At 37.3% G+C, this 20,601-nt stretch overlaps 1 protein-coding gene across 1 annotated transcript; it reads left to right on the top strand.

The window, feature by feature from the left end:
* Window positions 1–4,324: 4,324 nt before the first annotated feature.
* On the top strand, window positions 4,325–19,862 carry LOC108678048 (RAC-alpha serine/threonine-protein kinase). Its single transcript, XM_047882636.1, has 11 exons — window positions 4,325–4,529; window positions 6,061–6,268; window positions 6,657–6,769; window positions 7,098–7,308; window positions 10,880–11,077; window positions 11,485–11,676; window positions 11,900–12,028; window positions 12,537–12,674; window positions 13,157–13,321; window positions 13,820–13,963; window positions 14,612–19,862. Exons 1-11 carry the CDS (start codon window positions 4,519–4,521, stop codon window positions 14,681–14,683), a joined length of 1,581 nt encoding a protein of 526 aa, XP_047738592.1. The 5' UTR covers window positions 4,325–4,518; the 3' UTR covers window positions 14,684–19,862.
* The last annotated feature ends 739 nt before the right edge of the window (window positions 19,863–20,601 follow it).

Here is a 20,601-nt window from a genome sequence, read left to right as displayed (position 1 = left end):
GAGAAGAACTAAATCACGGAATTTGTCCGGAAAAATTACCGTCTGGCAACCCTGTTTAAAAACAGTACAAAAAATGAAATAATAGTACAAGATGAAGTAATCGTAGTCAACGTGTTGAGTTGCATGACGAATGTAACTGGAGATTTAACTATTTTTAGCGCATTTTCTCATTTATGAAAAAAATGCACTATTGTGCTCGCCATGTCCGTCTGTCCGTCCGTCCGTGACTTCATGTTTTCGTCGACGATAAAATGCGCTCTCTGTCACTCACAGCAGTGAGTACTGACTTATATTTTTTGTGTTGAAGTTGCGTGACGATTGTAAGTGGCAAAACTACGCTTCCATATTTAAGTTGTGGTATGAATACAAGCGGCAATATAACGCTTCTGTGTTTGAGTTGCGTGACGAATATAACTGGCGATATAACGATTTTGTGTGCGTGACGAATATAACTGGCGATATAACGCTTCTGTGTTTGAGTTGCGTGACGAATATAACTGGCGATATAGCGCTTTTGTAATTAAGTTGTGTGAGGAATATAACTGGTGACACAACTCTTATGTTATACAGGCGCGTTTCCCACGCACGATATCAGCAGACGCGCGCGACATGCTACGAGGACCCCAACACAAGCCCCTGCCGCTCCAAGCACCACAGGTGGGCCAAAACCAGACCCCGTAAGGCAACTAAGATCATCCATGTGGAACAGACAAAACAGAAGTTAGAAAACAAACAAACAAACAAAAAAATAATAATAATAATAAATAAAAAAAAATATATATATAGCAAGACAAAAAATAAATAAAGTAGAAGAGCAAGAAAAGAAAAAATAAATAAACAAAATAAAAATAAAATAAAGAAAAAATAAAAATAACAAGGCGGACCGGCAAACCTCTGAGGGAGAAAGCCAGTCGGGTTTAAGTTAATGAGTAAACAAATCAAATAATTAAGGTTTTGAATACTTATAACTTATAAGAAACTTTGAGTCACAAATTTACCGGTTACTTTAGACGTTTAGAGATCGCAATTCACACACGTGCTACCACGGCAAACGCAACTGACTTTCTCCTGAGGCCGGAACGAGACAGCAGGTGCTGCCGCAGCTGTCGCTGCAGCTGGTAATAGTTGCCAGACACATGTATGTAAACGTTCATAACGTTCTATCTTTTCGAACATTTTATAACAATAATCTGTTTTGCCCTCTGGCCCCCCAATCCAATGTAGAAACTAAACAATGATTTTCATTTAGATTTGTGACATAGGGCAAAAAGAATTTTAATCAAAGTATCTATGTTCATAGATACAATTGAACGACATATTCACCTTTCTACTGACATAACCATGTTTCATTCTCTAACAGCTACTTTAAATAAAAATACGAGTTTCTTTCAAAGGCTTTAGATGACAGATCAAATGATACGATCAAAATGACAGATCAAAAGATCCAATCAAATGATACGAGTTTAGATCTATGAACAAGGCACGAAAAGGAAAAGAATCGGCGACAGGCCACATCAGGCCTACATTTCAGCGCCGACATCATTATGTTATGTTATGTTATGACTTTCTGTTTTTATCACACACAGTGAACCATGGTTGAACATCCCAAACATTCCTCAGCAAACTGAAGTTTACGTGCCAAAATTTTGCTTCGGTAGATCAACAGCAATGGTTGCACCGTATTTTACCCGCACATGTCTACTTCGTTATGTTCATGGTTGAACTCGCACTGTATTAGTTCTAACATGGCTACGTTAACCCTGAAGGCATCTCTGATGTGACGTAATGTCCATAATATATATTTTTTAAATTACATATATCATATATGACGATGGTGCCCATTTACGCTTCTGCCGGGTAACTACGTCTCGGACAAATTTACGGCCGATCTCGCGGCCGGACTCCAGATTAATATGTGTACCAAGTTTCATCGGGCTACGTTCAGTACTTTGGGAGATATTCCAGGTACACTGAATCTGGAGTCCGGCCGCGAGACTGGCCGCGGATCCGGCCGTAAATTTGTCCGAGACGTCTGGTAACTTTGTTATAACATTTATCCACTGTGTTGTAGAGTTACTGGACTTAACGGTTTTGCCGATAACTTTGTACAATTTGGAAAACTTGGTAATGATTTCGAAGGTGTATTCCTCACTAAGCTATAAACAAAAAAGTTTTCGTTTAATATTTATCAAATTTTGTATTAAGTTATTATAAATCTTTCAATTCTTTCACAGTAAATGAAATTTACATGAATATTAATTTAGTTTAATGTCATATATTTAGCGAGACACACTCGCGCGCCGATATAGATTATCAAATTATAATAATTACAAGAATCCATGAAATACCAGTTAAACGACAATTTCGCGTTAAATAATAATGGACCGTGATCACCAATTTTATATCAATTGCTATTACTAATGTTATAGGTAACATGACGGTGGATTGTTTGTTGTTTTAAAATAAATCGTGATGAGGTTAATAAAATTGTCGTACTGGTGCAAAGATACAAGTTTGATTAATGGTTTCTAAGATTTTTTATTTATAGCAGAATCACAAACTGTATTGTCTATTTTAACTTGAAAATTGATTCTCTGTGAATTTATGTGAAAATATTCCACACATATCATCTCTGGTCCTAACAAACTAATTTCATATGGTTCATGAATTTTCCTATCCAGTCGTCTTCAGATACATTGTTTTCATGGACTTAGACTAGGCCTACTAGTCGAATTTCAAGTTATCTATTATCGTGTAAACAATGGGAGTAAATAGCTTCAACTGGGAAGCCCATGGCAGTCTTAAAAACACAACGGCCGTGTGTACAGAGTTACCGATAACAATTTGTTTCGAATCACGTGGTTATTTATTAGGAAATATTATCTCTCATACGTATAAATATGTTATCCACGATTGTAGCTAAAATTACTTTGAAATGCTTAATTCAGTTTATGTTTCCTTTAAAAAACTTGCTTCTTGTGAAGTTGAAATTAGATTTCAACTTCAACTTTAGCCTGAGTTGAAGGAGTTAACTTATGGGTGATACTCTTATTTGCGAATTATTTAAGGTAATTTGCTTCAGTGGTTTATGGTGGGAGAATTATAATTAATTGATATACTCAGTTAAACAATGTGAGCTCCTCTTTACAAAGAATTTAAACGATTCACATGTATACGAATAATACGAATAACAAAAAAACTTCATGTATAATACAAGTAAGTGTAGATTGCCCCATAACACAAATAATTATAATTTTTCGTAAAACACAGATAATTGTAAGTTAACATAAAACACAAGTTAGAATAAGTTTATGCATAACGCAAATAAATACTTGCAAGTGATTGTAAGTTTACGTTTACCAAGGTAGCACCGTAGCACGTGCAAAGTGGAGGGTTCTGTACAACAAAAGTAGAGACAATTTTATGCATAATCTAAGAAACTGCAAGTCTACACATAAGACATGTATATGAAAGTTTAAGGAGATCGAAACTACGTATTAGTTTGGTGGCAAGTGTAAGGTTACGTGTAATAAAATTGGTCGTAAGGTTGTGTTGAACACGGAAAGTGCAAGTATATGTATAACGCAAGTATATTTTAGTTTGGGGTGAACACGATTAAGTGCAAATTACTTTAAACAAGTTGCTTATGTTAGTTCATATAACACAAGTATGAGTAGGTTTATGTATAAAACAAGTAAATTTTACGTAAAACCAAAGTAACCATTGCCAGCAATAGCCTGAATTAAAGTTCTCATTCATGTTGGTTTTAGATTAAACCTAATTCGATTGAGGCATATTGTAACTATTTTGCACAAAAATTTCCTGAGTTAGCATCGTAATCAACATTTCAATTTTTGTAATATATAGGTATCGAATCCAATCTATGTCCATGTTCCAATATTGTCGACTGTTATCAATCTAACATTTCAATGATAATTAAACATACAAGACAATGAAAGGAGAATGTTTTTCCGAATTAATATTTACTTTTTAAAATTTTTGTGTTTTCTTTGTTAAGTAAATTATTGCACCGGGTTAGAGGAGTTTTCTAAAACGCTTTGTACACTAAACGTAATCCGCGCGCCTGCAGCCAATGATCAATTGTTGTTCTTAGTGATTTGTGATATTGTCATAAGATTATAGGAACCTAAGTTAAAGCGGTAGTTAAAGTTTATTCACTGATTTACAGTGCGTTTTATCATATTTGTTTTCCTTGACGTTCTGGCGGACCTGGTGGTTGTGGCTGAACACTTTAGACGTCTACTCTGAGGTTAGTTTTATACAACTAAGTTATGGGCTTTAAATAGTTAGGCCTAATGACTTCGTTCTAGAACTGTGCATGCTCTCGTACAAGCTTGAGCCTGTTCCTCGTTTTCTTTCATTTTTGTTATTTTTTCACCGAGACCGAAAGACCTAATTAATAACATCTGGATTACCTAAGCGTAAGCGGCCAAGCCTGCTGAAGTTGAAATTATTTTTTCACCTTTCATAGTTTTAACGCCCAATTAATGTTTAATTATGCTGTTTCGGTAAGAAGTAGTTTTCCTAGGCTTGTTTTTAATATGCTGTTTCGATAAGAAGTAGTCAGGCTACCTATATTGTTTTATAAATTGAGAATACAATATACCTATCTTACCACATTACATTACAGTAGGTTCCTTAGATTTGCCTTCAGTTTTGTCTTTAGAATTTGCTGTTTGGCCATGAGATGAAATTTCAATGGGAATCATGTTACTCATGTAATTTTACTCATGAAAAACAAGATTGAAGCTAAAAAAATTTAATTCAATGAACTATGAAGTATGAACATGAACATAATTTAAGAAGAAAAGCAATGCATCATGCATTAATCAATTTAATGATCTTGATTTCTTCATGTCTGCTTTGTCTCAAAAATTGCCTCATTTGTCTGTTATCTTAATTCAGGAGTGGACTGTGGAATATAATATATTATAATATTGCCTTCACTATGATTATGTGCAGTGGCTACCTACTGTTTATTAACTAACCAAATGGCAACTCAGTAAGTCACTGCATTTACTTTCGTCACAACTATGATTAGTACTTTGGTAGGTTTCCCATTAGGCTATTTGGCAGAAGCTATTTGAGAATGAGACAAAAATGCCAGTGCTTCTTGTCAATTTTGCTATTTACTGTTGAATTTTTTCTTAGAAGTAGGCTGGTCTTCACACTTATGAAATTATTGTAATTTAATTATTTAATTTGTTGAAAGGTAATAATTTTCTGATTTGCAATAAATATTTTTTCTGTCATTGAATTTGAAGCAAGAACCAACACCATGGACCATGGCTATAAACTAAAAAACCTGCGTTGTAACACATCCATGCAATAACATTTCTTTTTGCCTCCCTGATAGCATCATTGATGCTCCGAGTATGAAAACCTTCAAGAACAAACTAGATGAAGCTATGCAGGAGCATATGTTCAGTCTTAAAATGCCTTGCAAGTTACTGACCAGGAAATAAGTGCAGCAGCTATCTCAATCAATTGTCAGATGGAAAGATCAGGTTCCAAAGGCCGGACCTTTGTGAATCAAGTCATGAAAAGTTCAAGAAGTGGCTTTTGTCAATGCCAACACTTCTATTCTATTCTAATTGATAATAATTTACTTGTGTTAGCTTTGATTAGGCAATCTTGGCCTGTTGCTAAATCTCAACAAGCCATGACCCATCCATCCTTGGGCATCTTGAGTGGTTAATTGAGCAGAAGCCACCCATGAATCAGACAAAAATGTAATTAATCTGGTCAATTTCCTGTTTCAATGGTCTTTTTCCAAATTCATTAGTAAAAAATGAGAAAAGTAGTTATAATTGCCCAGTTGTTTTGAAAATCCCGCATGAAGTGCTTGTTTTTAAACAATATTATTGAAAACTACCCAATATTTCAAATTTGCCATGCACCTTGCCATTTTGGCCAAAAGTTTCACAACTAGCTGCCAGTTTCAAATGTCTGACATGCTATTTTAATTTTGCTGCTCCTACCCACTTGGCCACTCTGACTCATTGAGCATGCAGCAAAATTATGTTTCCATATTTTCAGGAAGCAAACAAGTATGGCTGAGGGTCGTCCTAGATTATCTCTCCTTCCTGACCAGCACATAGTGAAGCAAGGCTGGCTCTCCAAACAAGGGGAGTACATCAGGAACTGGCGGCAGCGCTACTTTTACCTCCTTGACGATGGCATGCTTCTAGGATTCAAGACAATTCCTCAAGATCTAACTGACCCTTTGAATACTTTCACAGTTAAGGCAAGAACATGCATTAAATTTGTTATGATTTATTGCAATTTTGCAAGCAATAATGCAGTAAAACCAGTCTTATTTCCTTCAATAATTTAGGCTTTTTTCATTATTAGCAATTGTGATTTTGAGAGCTTGTGCTCCAGCAATTTATTTCCATGTTAAAGATACCAATAATTTGGATGTTTACTATATTTCCTTAATAATAGAATTTTTATTGGAGCTATTGGAACAAATTTGCAGATTGAGGCTTGATGATGTTCTATATTAATTAATAACTGCCCAGGGTGTGGTAGTTGTGTCATCAATATGGAAATTAAGGGAAAAAATTCTTTGCAAGGGAAATTACTGCCATAGTGATGTGCTGCAGTATGCTAATGTAACTCTGTTGTTGCAGAGATGCCAGACATTAACTACGGACATCCCTAAAGCCAACACATTCATTATTCGAGGGCTGCGCTGGACTTCTGTTATTGAACGTAAATTTAATGCCGAAAGCAAAGATGAAAGGTTAGCACTCAAATGCCTTCACAGCTTCAAATGTGCTTCTGGATTTTTATTTTTTCTTTGTTTGAAAGGATTTTGTGTGCCTAAATAATTGCCTATCAGTTATATTTTTGGAAATTTATTAACTCAGGAATGCTTCGGCATTGACGGGGAAAAAGTATCCGCATGTAATGCTGATTTTTAAAAATTATTGTTTGCCTTCTCTGTCTCTAATGCTTCAGTGTGGAAAGTGCCTCCTAAATTATATCTATCAAGAGTCTTTACATTAATTAACATTTTTCCAAGTCTGTTCAGTCAAATGACATGAGTAACTATAGTTCTGATCATGCAGAAATGGATGGGTGGAGGCCATAGAGAGAGTGAAGGAGAGTTTAATGGAGGACGGTGATGGCGGCCTAGCACTTGGTGGAGTTCGTTCTACTGAGGAGGGGGACAGGGAGAACGATGACTCGGGTGACCCTGATGCCAACAGCGGAGTGGAGTACCTGCCTGCGCCTCAGGGTACCACTGCCATGGGGCCTTACAAGAAGAAGAAGAAATTGGCAAGTATCTTTATCTTTAGGAAAGTTTGGCATGCATTAGAAAGGAATTCAAAAGGGGTAATATATGAAACAATTTAAGTATATTGGATCAAAAAGCCAGACATTAGATTTATCTTTTATGTTTATGTAATATTTTGGAACTGGTCAAGTAACTAGGCTAGATTGAAATGGAATGTATTAAGTGCCGTCACTAGAATTCCTCCCTGGATTGCGGAGGATATCTTGAAGTCTTGGTGGCAAACATATCTTTTAATGGATGTTTTTTTTCTTTTGGGAACGGTACAAAATTGAATTCTGCCTTCATTTTAGACAAGAATGTTATCCAAAATTGGTGGCTGAAATATTAGCATTAAATTGATTCAAATTAAATAATATCCTATGTCAACTCGTTGTCTAATGATACTTTATATACCTGTTATCAATGTTATTCATATCTACTTGCTTGGCGACCAAAATTAACATGTTTAAGTAGAACAAGGTTTGACGCTATTTATCTTGTGGTTAGAATGTCAGAAATTATTATTCTGGGAAGTTGTTAAATTATAATTACAGAATTATTAAATTAGAATTTACATTCTATATACCTTCCTTGTCTATTATATTAGTTATACATCTTTCCTAGCTTCATGAATTTTGTAAATATAAACTAAAATTGTTTCTATAATATTAAGTGAAAAATTTTTAACATTGCTTTGTTACAGTCCCTTGACAGCTTTGAACTACTCAGTGGTTTGGGTCAAGGAACGTTCGGTCAGGTTGTTCTAGCCAGAGAAAAATCTTCAGGTAACATTTATGCCATCAAGATGCTGCGTAAAGATGTCATCCTCGAGAAGGATGAAGTGGAGCACACACTCACCGAGAACCGCGTCCTTCAGCGCATTGATCATCCTTTCCTCATGGTCAGTGAGAACTCCATTTCCTTCCTTCATGATCAGTAAGATCTTTTCCTTTCCTCATGGTCAGTGAGAACTCCATTTCCTTAGTACATTCTGAACGCCTGGGTTATAAATCATAACTTAGCTGAGAATAAATTCTAAAGGTGCTGGAGGAGAACGACTACGGTCGTACGGTCGACTGGTGGGGGTATGGCGTGTGTCTCTACGAAATGATGGTTGGAAGGCTGCCTTTCTTTGACAAGGATCACGAGAAGCTCTTCCAGCAAATCGTATATGAGGAGGTACGCACTCGTGCTACAAATGTTAACAATATTAGTGTACATTTGCTGGAAGTCTCAATGTTCACAAATATGTTGCTGTTAGTTGCACAAGTATCCATTATGAATATAACTACAATGTATTTAACTGGTTTCCTAACGCTTATGTGTTCGAGTTGCGCGACAAATATAACTGGTGATCTAATGCTTTGGTGTTTAACATGTTGACTCCGAAGTGGTACATATGCGTACCAGGAAATATATTTCTCCAGGACGTAGTGGTACATAATTCAGGTTGCCTAAAATCGGCTGAATCCGACAACAAAAAAGGCCAATAACTCAATATATACTAGTTTATTTGTAGGTTCCGCTATAAAAATTCCATTTATTTTCTTTTCGCAGCATTTAAAATTCAATTAGGAAGTACCCTTATCGTAAATTTTAGCCGGCCAACGCAAAAACAGCACAAAAAATGAAATAATAGTACAAGATGAAGCAATCGTAGTTAACGTGTTGAGTTGCATGACGAATGTAACTGGAGATTTAACTCTTTTTAGCGCATTTTCTCATTTATGAAAAAAATACACTATTGTGCTCGCCATTTCCATCTGTTCGTCCGTCTGTCTGTCCGTCCGTGACTTCATGTTTTCGTTGACGATAAAATGCGCTCTCTGTCACTCACAGCAGTGAGTACTGACTTATATTTTTTGTGTTGAAGTTGCGTGACGATTATAACTGGCAAAACTATGCTTTCATATTTAAGTTGTGGTATGAATATAAGCGGCAATATAACGATTTTGTGTTTAAGTTGCGTGACGAATATAACTGGCGATATAACGCTTTTGTAATTAAGTTGTGTGAGGAATATAACTGGTGACATAACTCTTATGTTATACAGGCGCGTTTCCCACGCACGATATCAGCAGACGCGCGCGACATGCTTAAAAGTTTGCTGGTGAAGAACCCGCAGCAGAGACTTGGAGGAGGCGTGCGCGACGCTCTCGAGGTGCAGGAGCATCCCTTCTACAACAACATCAACTGGGATCATGTGCTCAATAAGAAGGTGATGATCAAGTAATGTAATGAAAAAACTCGGTGTCAATAGAGAGGCGCTACAAAGGAAAATAGTGAGTGTCAGTAAGAAATCATCACCACTGAAAATACTCGCTGTGTTAATGAAAAATACCACAATCGAAAATACAAATGTCTCTCAATGAAATTACTAAAATTATGGTAAAACTTTGAATTTTGAATCTAAAACGAACCGTGTTTGGTATTGTTTTGTCTCGACCTTTCCTTGTAGCTCTTCTAGTTCCAGTTGAAGAGATCCCACCTGAATCTGAGTCACTAAAAACTGCTTTAAATTCTGCAGCAGAGTTTATATTTCATATTACTGACCTAATGACTCAGATATGCATTTAAATCATTCTTCAATGATGATGGTTTCCATCGAGTATTTCACCTGCAAATTACTGGACCACTGACTGAGACTCTCATTTAAATCTTTCGCCAATGACAGTGGTTTTCATAGCGTATTTCTCTTGCAGATACCTCCACCCTTTGTGCCTGAAGTGCGGAGTGCTACTGACACCGGTAACTATGACCCCGAGTTCACAACCCCCGTACACATCTCACCACTCGGGTCCCAGAGCAGCCTTATTGTCATCCATGAACAGGAGGAGCCATTCACGGTGAGCAGTTATTGGCAGTGTGCAATGCTTGGAATAGTGGTTCAAGGTCCAAATTGCCTGGATAAAATTCAAGATTGAAACTACCTGATAACTTAATCAGTTTCAAAATATCAGCTAAGTAAAAATGGTGAATGTCGTATCAGATTTTGAGATGTAAAATAATATGTGCAGTTTTAATGTATTACCTCTCTGAATTTCACTCTGGTCATTAGCTTGTTGTGTGGCGAATTTGGTTCATGGTGAGCTGTGATTGGCTTATTGGCTTGCTGTTGTGTGGCGGCACTGGTTCATTATCTTTTGGGAACGGTACAAAATTGAATTCTGCCTTCATTTTAGACAAGAATGTTATCCAAAATTGGTGGCTGATATATTAGCATTAATTTGATTAAAATTAAATAATATCCTATGTCAACTCGTTGTCTAATGATACTTTATATACCTGTTATCAATGTTATTCATATCTACTTGCTTGGCAACAAAAATTAACATGTTTAAGTAGAACAAGGTTTGACGCTATTTATCTTGTGGTTAGAATGTCAGAAATGATTATTCTGGGAAGTTGTTAAATTATAATTACAGAATTATGAAATTAGAATTTACATTCTATAAACCTTCCTTATCTATTCTATTAGTTATACATCTTTCCTAGCTTCATGAATTTTGTAAATATAAACTAAAATTGTTTCTATAATATTAAGTGAAAATTTTTTACATTGTTTTGTTACAGTCCCTAGACAGCTTTGAACTACTCAGTGGTTTGGGTAAAGGAACATTCGGTCAGGTTGTTCTAGCCAGAGAAAAATCTTCGGGTAACATTTATGCCATCAAGATGCTGCGTAAAGATGTCATCCTCGAGAAGGATGAAGTGGAGCACACACTCACCGAGAACCGCGTCCTTCAGCGCATTGATCATCCTTTCCTCATGGTCAGTGAGAACTCCATTTCCTTCCTTCATGATCAGTAAGATCTTTTCCTTTCCTCATGGTCAGTGAGAACTCCATTTCCTTCCTTCATGATCAGTAAGATCTTTTCCTTTCCTTATGGTCAGTGAGATCTTTTCCTTTCCTTATGGTCAGTGAGATCTTTTTCCTTTCCTCATGGAGAGTGAGAACTGTCTGTTGACAGAGTTGGAACTCTGTCCATGCAGTTCAAAAGCCAAGTGTAAATTTAATCTACATATTTGAAATAAAATTTGTTTCCACACAACAAAACAGAACAACTTCTAAGATTATAATAATTGTTCAAATTTAAAAATTTGGAAATTAATTTTTTTCGTCTTCAAATAGAAGTATGATTTATGTGCAATTGGTAACCATGCCCTTTGCTGTGCAGTACCTAAAGTATTCATTCACAACCAAAGACCGGCTCTGCTTTGTGCTGGAATATGTCACTGGAGGTGAACTCTTCCATCACCTTACCCGAGAAAAAATATTCTCTGAAGAACGAACAAAGTTTTATGGTGCTGAGATATGCCTTGCTCTAGGCTACTTACATCGCTGCAATATCATCTACAGGGATCTCAAGGTAAAATCCATTTTTTGGCTAAAAGTATTTAATTTCATTTTATTTCCAAGTGCAGTCAAGGAAACCTCTTGTATGCCATTTACACTGATCATCTAAGTTTTGTATAAATGATCGTGCAAATAACCTTAATATCTGAGCATCCATGCATTTTTCCTGCTGTTATTTGCCTGTAAACTTGTAAATTCTTCAGCTTCCCCATTAATTTTGTTGTGTTTACTTTCAGTTGGAGAATTTATTATTGGATGATGAAGGTCACATAAAAGTTGCTGATTTTGGCTTGTGTAAGGAGAACATGCCGTACGGTAACACAACACGCACCTTCTGCGGCACTCCGGAGTATCTGGCTCCTGAGGTGGGATTCCTATTTGCTCAGGCTGTCTATTTTCCGTAAAATGAGACTCAACCTCTTGTTTACGATTACATTAGTCTTTATATATGGTTATGATATGCGTTCCTTATAATTTACAAACTTGAAGACAAAACGGTAAAAAAAAACTATTTCTGTTGCCCTGGTTACCACTACAGGTAGCATCCATGTTAGTCTGAAAATGTCCTGCAAATGGGGGTGGTGATGCAGATTAAACTTACTGGTTTATTGACAAGATTCCAGTTTTCTCTTGTTGATTTATTTTGGAAATTAGATTATTTTACCCATTTAAAGTGTTTTTTTTTTTTAATTTTCTGAAACTTTCATTTACTTTCATTGATTAGTGTGCAAGTAAAATCAATTATCGTTATGTCTGCAGGAATTTAGGTGCTACCGTATTCAAGCAACTAGATTCACCGTACATTCTGAACTCCTGGGTTATATATTATAACTTAGGTGAAAATTTATTTTAAACAATATTTACTGCTGGCAGGTGCTGGAGGAGAACGACTACGATCGTACGGTCGACTGGTGGGGGTATGGCGTGTGTCTCTACGAAATGATGGTTGGAAGGCTGCCTTTCTTTGATAAGGATCACGAGAAGCTCTTCCAGCAAATTGTATATGAGGAGGTACTCAGTCGTACTACTAATGTTAACAATATTGCACCTACTGTACATTTGCTGGAAGTCTCAATGTTTACAAATATGTTGGTGTTAGTTGCACTGGTATTCATTATGAATAGAACTGCAATGAATTTAACTGTTTTCCTAACGCTTATGTGTTTAAGTTGCATGACGAATATAACTGGCGATATACCGGTAACTCTTTTTTTTTTGTATTGAAGTTGCGTGACAAATATAACTGGCAAAACTTTGCTTTTGTATTTAACTTGTGTAACGAATACAAGTAGCGATATCACGCTTTTGTGTTTGGGTTGTGTGACGAATATAACAGCGATATAACGCTTTTGTATTTAAGTTCTGTGAGGAATATAACTGGCGATATCACGCTTTTGTGTTTAAGTTGCGTGACGAATGTAACTGGCAATATAACGCTTTTGTATTTAAGTTCTGTAAGGAATATAACTGGTGACATAACTTATGTTATACAGGCGCGTTTCCCACGCACGATATCAGCAGACGCGCGGGACATGCTCAAAAGTTTGTTGGTGAAGAACCCGCAGCAGAGACTTGGAGGAGGCGTGCGCGACGCCCTCGAGGTGCAGGAGCATCCCTTCTACAACAACATCAACTGGGACCATGTGCTTAATAAGAAGGTAATGACCAAGTAATGTAATGAAAAAACTCGGTGTCAATAGAGAGGCACCATTAAGGACAATAGTGAGTGTCAATTTAAAATTACCAGCAATGAAAATACTTGCTGTGTTAATGAAAAATAAAAATACTCGAAAATACAAATGTCTCTCATTGAAATTAGTAAACCATGACATAAATTTGAATTTTAAATCTAAATATGAATCGTGTATGGTATTATTTTGTCTCGACCTTTCCTTATAATTTCTATTTCTAGTTGAAGAGATCCTACCGCTGACACCACATGTGATTTTGAATAATTAACAACTGCTTTACAATTCTGCAGCAGAGTTTATCCTTCATATTACTGACCTAATGACTCAGATATGCATTTAAAACATTCTTCAATGATGATGGTTTCCATAGAGTATTTCACTTGCATATTACTGGACCACTGTTTGAGAAACTCATTTAAATCTTTCGCCAATGACAATGGTTTTTATAGTGTATTTATCTCACAGATACCTCCACCCTTTGTGCCTGAAGTGCGGAGCGCTACTGACACCGGTAACTATGACCCTGAGTTTACAACTCCCGTACACATCTCACCACTCGGGTCCCAAAGCAGCCTTATCGTCATCCATGAGCAGGAGGAACCATTCACGGTGAGCAGTTTATTCTTTATTCACAGAGGAGCACACAAAAATATACATAACAAGTGACTATCGAAAATTTAAAGAAAAAAAATACAAAATGCTTCCTTGTGAATGCCTATATATGCTAAAAAGCTTCACAGTTATTGGCAGTGTGCAATGCTAGGAATGGGGGTTGGTTAAAGGTCCAAATTGCCTGTATGAAATTCAACATTAGGACTGCCTGATAACTTAATATGTTCAAAAATATCAGCTAAGTGTAAATGGTGAATATCGTATCAGATTTTGAGATCCAGAATAATAAGTGCAATTTTAATATATTACCTCCCTGAATTATACCCTAGTCATTGGCAAATTCTTGTGTGGCGGCACTGGTTCATAGTGAGCCTTGATTGGCTTGCTGTGTGGCGGCACTAGTTCATAGTGAGCAGTGATTGGCTTATTGGCTTGCTGTTGTGTGGCGGCACTGGTTCATTATGAGGAGGGATTGGCTAGATGTTGTTCAACGGGACTTAATTATTCTGCGCTCTGATTGCCGTGCCATTGAGTGGCGGAGATAGCTTTACTGTTAGCAAAGATTGGCTGGCGTATTTATTTTCTAATGGAAACTGTGCCTGGAAGGTTCCGACACTCGGCGTTAAAACTCCTCCTAATTCACAGGAATTTGACCAGTTCTCGTATCAAGGAGACTCCTCGACCGTGGGCAGCTCCCTGACCTCCAGTTTCAACTAGCTGGAGGCTGCCAAAGAGTCCAGCTAGAGGACCTCCGTGCTATCACGCCCCCTCGTCTTGCCTCCTCCCCCCCCCCCCGGCATCCTTTTCTGCCTCCCCTGCATCTTTTTTTTTTTTGCCTCCCCCTGCATCCTTTTTTGCCTCCATCTGCATCCTTTTCTCCCTTCGAACCAACGCTTTGTGAAGTCGGTCGGTTGTTGAATAATAATTTGCTATAGATTGAAATTATTTGAACTTAACTTAAATTTACTGCTGTGTATTCAATTAATAGCAAAACGCAAACAAAATCCAAGTACTACCAATACCACAAGACTTCTGGTGCCAGTTCCCTCTTCCCCCACTGATCGTACATTTCAAGGCAAAAATGCGTGTAATGCTTATAACAACAGCAACTGTACTGCCAAAACTTGATTCTATCTCAGTCTAGGTCGCTATAAATTGATCTATTCTTTACTTGAATACGCAACCTGTTCTGTATTTGTTATTTGTACTTTCTGGTCTGTTTCTGTAGATTTTTGGCTTATTGCTTCCAGGCTTGTATCTTCTTGGCTGCGTTTGTCTATAATCTGGATGATACATCGCATGATACTCCAGCATTTGGCTTTTTTCCATCAGTCTCGTCAAAACTCAACGTAATTTAAGCTTTTTGTTGCTCTAATATTAATATGTCTTGCGAGGAGGCAGAGTTTGGCATCGAACGCCTGTTTACTCCAATGCTGGTCAACGAGTCCATTTGGTTATCGCGATTCAGTTTTTGTGTGTAATTAGGAGCAATATATGGCGTTTATTCTAGGTACAACTATAATAATAAATTTATCCCATTAATCTTCCATAAGTCAAATCAATTTTAAATGCGATTTAGTCCATTTAATGCAAAATAATTGTAACTATGTTTATTACGTTTAAATTTTTGTTAGTATTTTTTGGTTATGGTTAGTCGAAGTAAATTTTTGGTTATGATTAGTCAAAGTATTTTTTTGGTTATGATTAGTCAATAATTTGACATGACGTTTCCTTGATCGAAAGTTCCAGTATTTGGCTAATTTAGTAAGGGAAGATGATAGGAGGTTAGTTCTAGCTTCGGCCGCGCTGCTCTTAAACTTTACTCTTGCCAATTGTTTTAAAATATTGGTAGCTTCCTAAGATTAAACACGAGTTCGTTCCTTAGTTATAGAATTAGCTGCTGTAAGGCCGTTACTGATACAATAGGAAGGTTTGAAACAACCGTGCTGCGGTGACTCCTTCCCAGCCATCTCCCTGTTAGCTCTACTAGTACATGGAGCTCCTGAGTACGAATTGCTTATGCTGAACATAGAATATTTGTACGCATAGAGAACGAAGTATTGTTTATACGCCTGCATCGTGAACCTAATGTGGCAAACGAGGTCATTATTGATACGTCAAATATTTTACAAGAAATCCGTTCCCTCTGAACTTTACTCCTTAGAGGGAAACTACTGTCAATTGAATTGTTAGTTTATACAATGGGCTACACGAATAAATGAGTACACCAATAATAAGCTGATGGATCTATGGAGTAAAGCCAGTATCGATCGTTCTATTTTTGTTAAGTTTAGTATGCTGGTTGCATGTACGTTTCATTTTTGCTATCAATGATAAGCTTCATAAGTAGCATTTCGTATCATTTAGTTTCATTTTATCAACTTTACCAATTTTGGGAAACTGGAAGCAAAGGCGTTCTTCGTAAATTAGCGATATTAGAAATGAAATTATACAATACATGGTCTCAAAACATGGCGCTACGATGTCATCATTATGAGGAACATTGAAGATCTCATCGACCTTGAAGATGTCAATCTTGAAGTTACACTCAATTTATTTGGTGCAATAGCGGCTCGCGCAAGCAACAGCAACTGTGCGTTTAGTGCTGTCGTATTATTGGTGCTGTAATATTCACTGTGTGGCATCAGTTGCAAACAGCGCTCTTGATAATTTTGTCCATTCTTATGTTCTTTTTTTAGCTTACATGTGCGTATATCTTTGTGGATCAGTACAGCTTTGTCATTCAGTACATTTTTGTTGCGCAGTATAGCCGTCACTCGGTACATTTTTGCCCCTGAGAACAGTTTATTCGCTTAGTACATTTTTTTACAGCTTTGTCGTTGTGTACAGCTTTACCATTCTCTACTTTAGTACTGTAAGTTATAAATGAACATGGCATGCAGTTTAATTTTTTCTAGGCAGTGCGCTTTCTTTCAGGCACAAGCTTTCTCAGGACCCGTGCTGAACACCTGCTACCAATTCAGTTATCGCACTCTTGTATTTTAAATGCACTTAAAATCCAGTTCTCAGCCCACACTTATTTCACTACAAATGATATACATTGTACTGTAATTTCTACATACTTGCAGTCTTCAACCAATTGAACTAACCTTCCCTAGCATAAACAGACCGTCGCAACCATGTCAGTCCATTGTGAATAACTTAAGATTATGTTTTCCGATGCGTGTAAATATGTAGCATTCTTTTGTGCGTTCCTAGATTTTGATTTTGCTTTGCTGCGTCTGCTCCCAAACGGCTGCTGATCCTGAAGGTTTTTCTGCCTGAACGTTAAAATGAATATTGCTTTCCCTTTCGTAACTGTGATACTGGAAGATGAATTTATGTTTAAGATGAAGTTTTGTTGCAGTGAATGCACCAGCTTTTGCCTCAACTCTATGTTGTAACACTATTACTTCGCAATACAAGAACTTATGCCTATGTATCGCAGTTGTACGTAGCAGTAATCCAACAGTTTATCTTACTAAGTCTTTCAATGTAAACTACAACATCATCTGAGCAACGTTAACAGCCTTCAATTGTCGTAAGGAATTATAATCATAGAGTTCTCTGAACTGACTTCATAATGTCATCAAGATATTATTAGTTTAATAACATTTTCTAGCAGTGGATTTTTGCTTGAATTTACTTTCCTGGCTTAACAATACAATATTATGTGTGATTTTGTAGCGATATGGAACCCTAGACTACGCTATGTATTCAATTTTAATCCTAATCATAAAAATGTCATCTATTTGGAAACTATTAGTACAATATATTGGGATTATACTGTTGGTTTATACATGTACAATTTTCGCGAGTTATTAAGTCTAATTGTCAGCGGGGCTATTGAATTGTGTGGTCATATTCTGTGTAGGTCTACTGAAATTGTGGCTCAAATACTGAGAGAATCTATTGAATTGAGAGCTTAGATGCTCAGTATGCTCTATTGAATTAGAATCAATGCTCAGGATATTCTGTAGTCTTTGAGACTTGTTTCTTAATTTGCTTGTTCAAGTTTCATTGACCAACCCCAGTTTATGCTCGGAGTATAAAAAATTTACCTAATACGCAGCCAGTAATTCTAAGATCACGGTACTTTACGTTAACTCAGCGTTGTAAATTGCACTGAAAAGTCGACAAGAAAATCAATTTTAGAGATCCCTTGTAACGCATTATAATTAAGGTATTGAAGGAAGCTCGCAGTTAGTCATACATTGTTGTTATCGTCGCGCCTTAAGTCGAATGTTCTTGGAGTTTAATGTTCCTAGTCTATAAGAACGAGGTTGACAACCTTAAATTTTGGCCAAAATGCGTGTTGATTAATGTCAAATTATCTGGCACAGAGCCGGAGAAGTTTCGTTATTGTATGAAGCTATTTGAGTGAGAAGGCTATTGTCTTTCTTTAATAGTGTGTAAATAATAATTGTACTACTTATTGCTACTATTAGTAATGTTGCTACAACTCTTGCTACCACTGTTCGACGCGGCAAAAGTTGTGCAGGTCTGGTTTAGTAGTAGCAACAAACTTGCGCTATAAATGATGCCTATAAGCTCGAGATACTCACCATGTCTAAGTTGTAAAGTTGTGGGTGATGGTGACGCTGGTAATTTAACTGTAATCCTGTCGCAGTTTACGATTGATTTAAAATTTCTACTGGTTATTTCTGATCCGCCTTTTCTGGCTATAATTTGATTGATAAAACGCTCATAAGGCTTACCCTAAAACTCACGCAACCGAGATAAGGTTAACCCTAAAGCTCACGCAACAATTTCAGTTATGTAGGGTTAAGCGAAGATGCTAGTGATTGTACCTTACAATTATACCCAATCCTAACACCCTTGTACGAAAGTGAGATACAATGCAGCAGGTGCTCGTTATATCTAATTTTGCTTTGAATCCTTCCTTGTTTATTTTTTGCCATGTTATCATGTACAAACCTGTGCCCAGTGATAGTTGTAAGTTGTGCCACCGAGTGCTAGTATTCGTGCGAATTACCTGATAATTACCTCGAAACCACGGCCTGTACTTTTCTATTTGCCAGCTGTCCCTACAGGCGTGGGCACCCGCCACGTAGAGGCCTATCCAGGACGACATTTCTATTTCAGGTTTCACGTCCGCGCCGCGCCGCGACACAAATGTGCTGGGACGTCATATTTACCAAGAACTGGAGTACATATTTCTGCCGTGACTTCATATTTACCAAGAACTGGAGTATAGTACGTATTTCTACCGTGACGTCATATTTACCAACAACTGGAGTATAGTACGTATTTCTGCCGTGACTTCATATTTACCAAGAACTGAAGTATAGTACGTATTTCTACCGTGACGTCATATTTACCAAGAACTGGAGTACGTATTTCTACCGTTACGTCATATTTACCAAGAACTGGAGTACGTATTTCTACCGTTACGTCATATTTAGCAAGAACTGGAGTACGTATTTCTACCGTTACGTCATATTTAGCAAGAACTAAAGACTCGGCATCGCTACCGTGGCCGCTCTGAGGAAGCTGCAAGTGCTACCTGGTCAAGGTATAGGCACGGTAGCTGAGTATACATTACAGAATTCTATTTACTAGTTAGAAAATTGATATTTGTTTGCCTGAATAAGTCAAAAATACGGATTTTTTCTAAGATAAGTTAAATACGAGGAGAACATACGCCTTACTGCGATAGGGTGTTGAAATCCAGCCCAGTGTTACGTCGGTGTTGCAGGGCTACACTCGGTGTTGCAGGGCTACACTCGGTGTTGCAGGGCTACACTCGGTGTTGCAGGGCTACACTCGGTGTAGCAGGGCTACTACGTTTTGTACGTCTACGTTAAGAGCGTACTCAAATGATCGTTTTGTTAATTTTTCTCGTTTGGTTCAGAATATAAATTACGACGTCTGACCCGCGTTCTCATTTTATCCATCCATTCAAATCAGTTCTAATAACTTATAGGTGTCGACTGATTTCCTTTAATATATCTCTCTAGAATGTTCAAATTATTTTTGAAAAAATTGTAACAAAGGTTTATGTGGATATTGTTTTGCAATATATTTATTTCCGCATGATTTATCTCGTGAAGAGATGCTTTCGAGTGAGCAGAATATCAGCGTTTCGTGAACATTAAATTGCGGCTGTTGCGAATTTTCCGTCTCTGTAGCGCGTCATCTGCAGGAATGCACCGGTATTGTGAATATTCCTCTTTGATAGTGAATACTGACATTATATCAGAGAAATACGTGAAACTTTGTCCCAATACCGATGTACTATTACCCTTTTGTGGGTCATCCTGACCCAATTTGTCCCGATATATGTGCTACCTCCGCTTTATTATCGTGTTGTGGGTAAGATAGTGTGTCACTATTTGGACATTATGATCCATTAATTTTTTCTGAGTGTAGCTTCCTGATCGCGTGTAAAAAGTTGACCGCCGCACACCAAAATTTTTTTGCACAGGCACGCCCCAGCTTCCTCTAAGCTGGGGCGTGTAGGGGAACTAGCGCCGCCCCTCACACCTGTTGCGCTAGTGCTGCTCAACTAGTGAATAGAATAGAAGTGTCGGCGTTGAAGACATAGGCCCATGGCCTGTTGCCGATTCTTGAACTTTTCGTGACTTGATTCACAAGGGATCCGGCCTTTGGAA

The sequence above is a fragment of the Hyalella azteca genome, unplaced genomic scaffold, assembly GCF_000764305.2.
Source record: "Hyalella azteca isolate HAZT.00-mixed unplaced genomic scaffold, Hazt_2.0.2 contig10942, whole genome shotgun sequence".
NCBI classification, from domain to species: Eukaryota; Metazoa; Arthropoda; class Malacostraca; order Amphipoda; family Hyalellidae; genus Hyalella; species Hyalella azteca.
This window is presented reverse-complemented; position numbering and strand designations above follow the sequence as displayed.

Excerpts from the sequence above, each read along its gene's own strand:
- LOC108678048 (XM_047882636.1), top strand. Across the intron at positions 6,770-7,097 it reads GCCGAAAGCAAAGATGAAAG|AAATGGATGGGTGGAGGCCA; the intron begins GTTAGCACTCAA and ends CTGATCATGCAG. Across the intron at positions 11,078-11,484 it reads TTGATCATCCTTTCCTCATG|TACCTAAAGTATTCATTCAC; the intron begins GTCAGTGAGAAC and ends TTTGCTGTGCAG.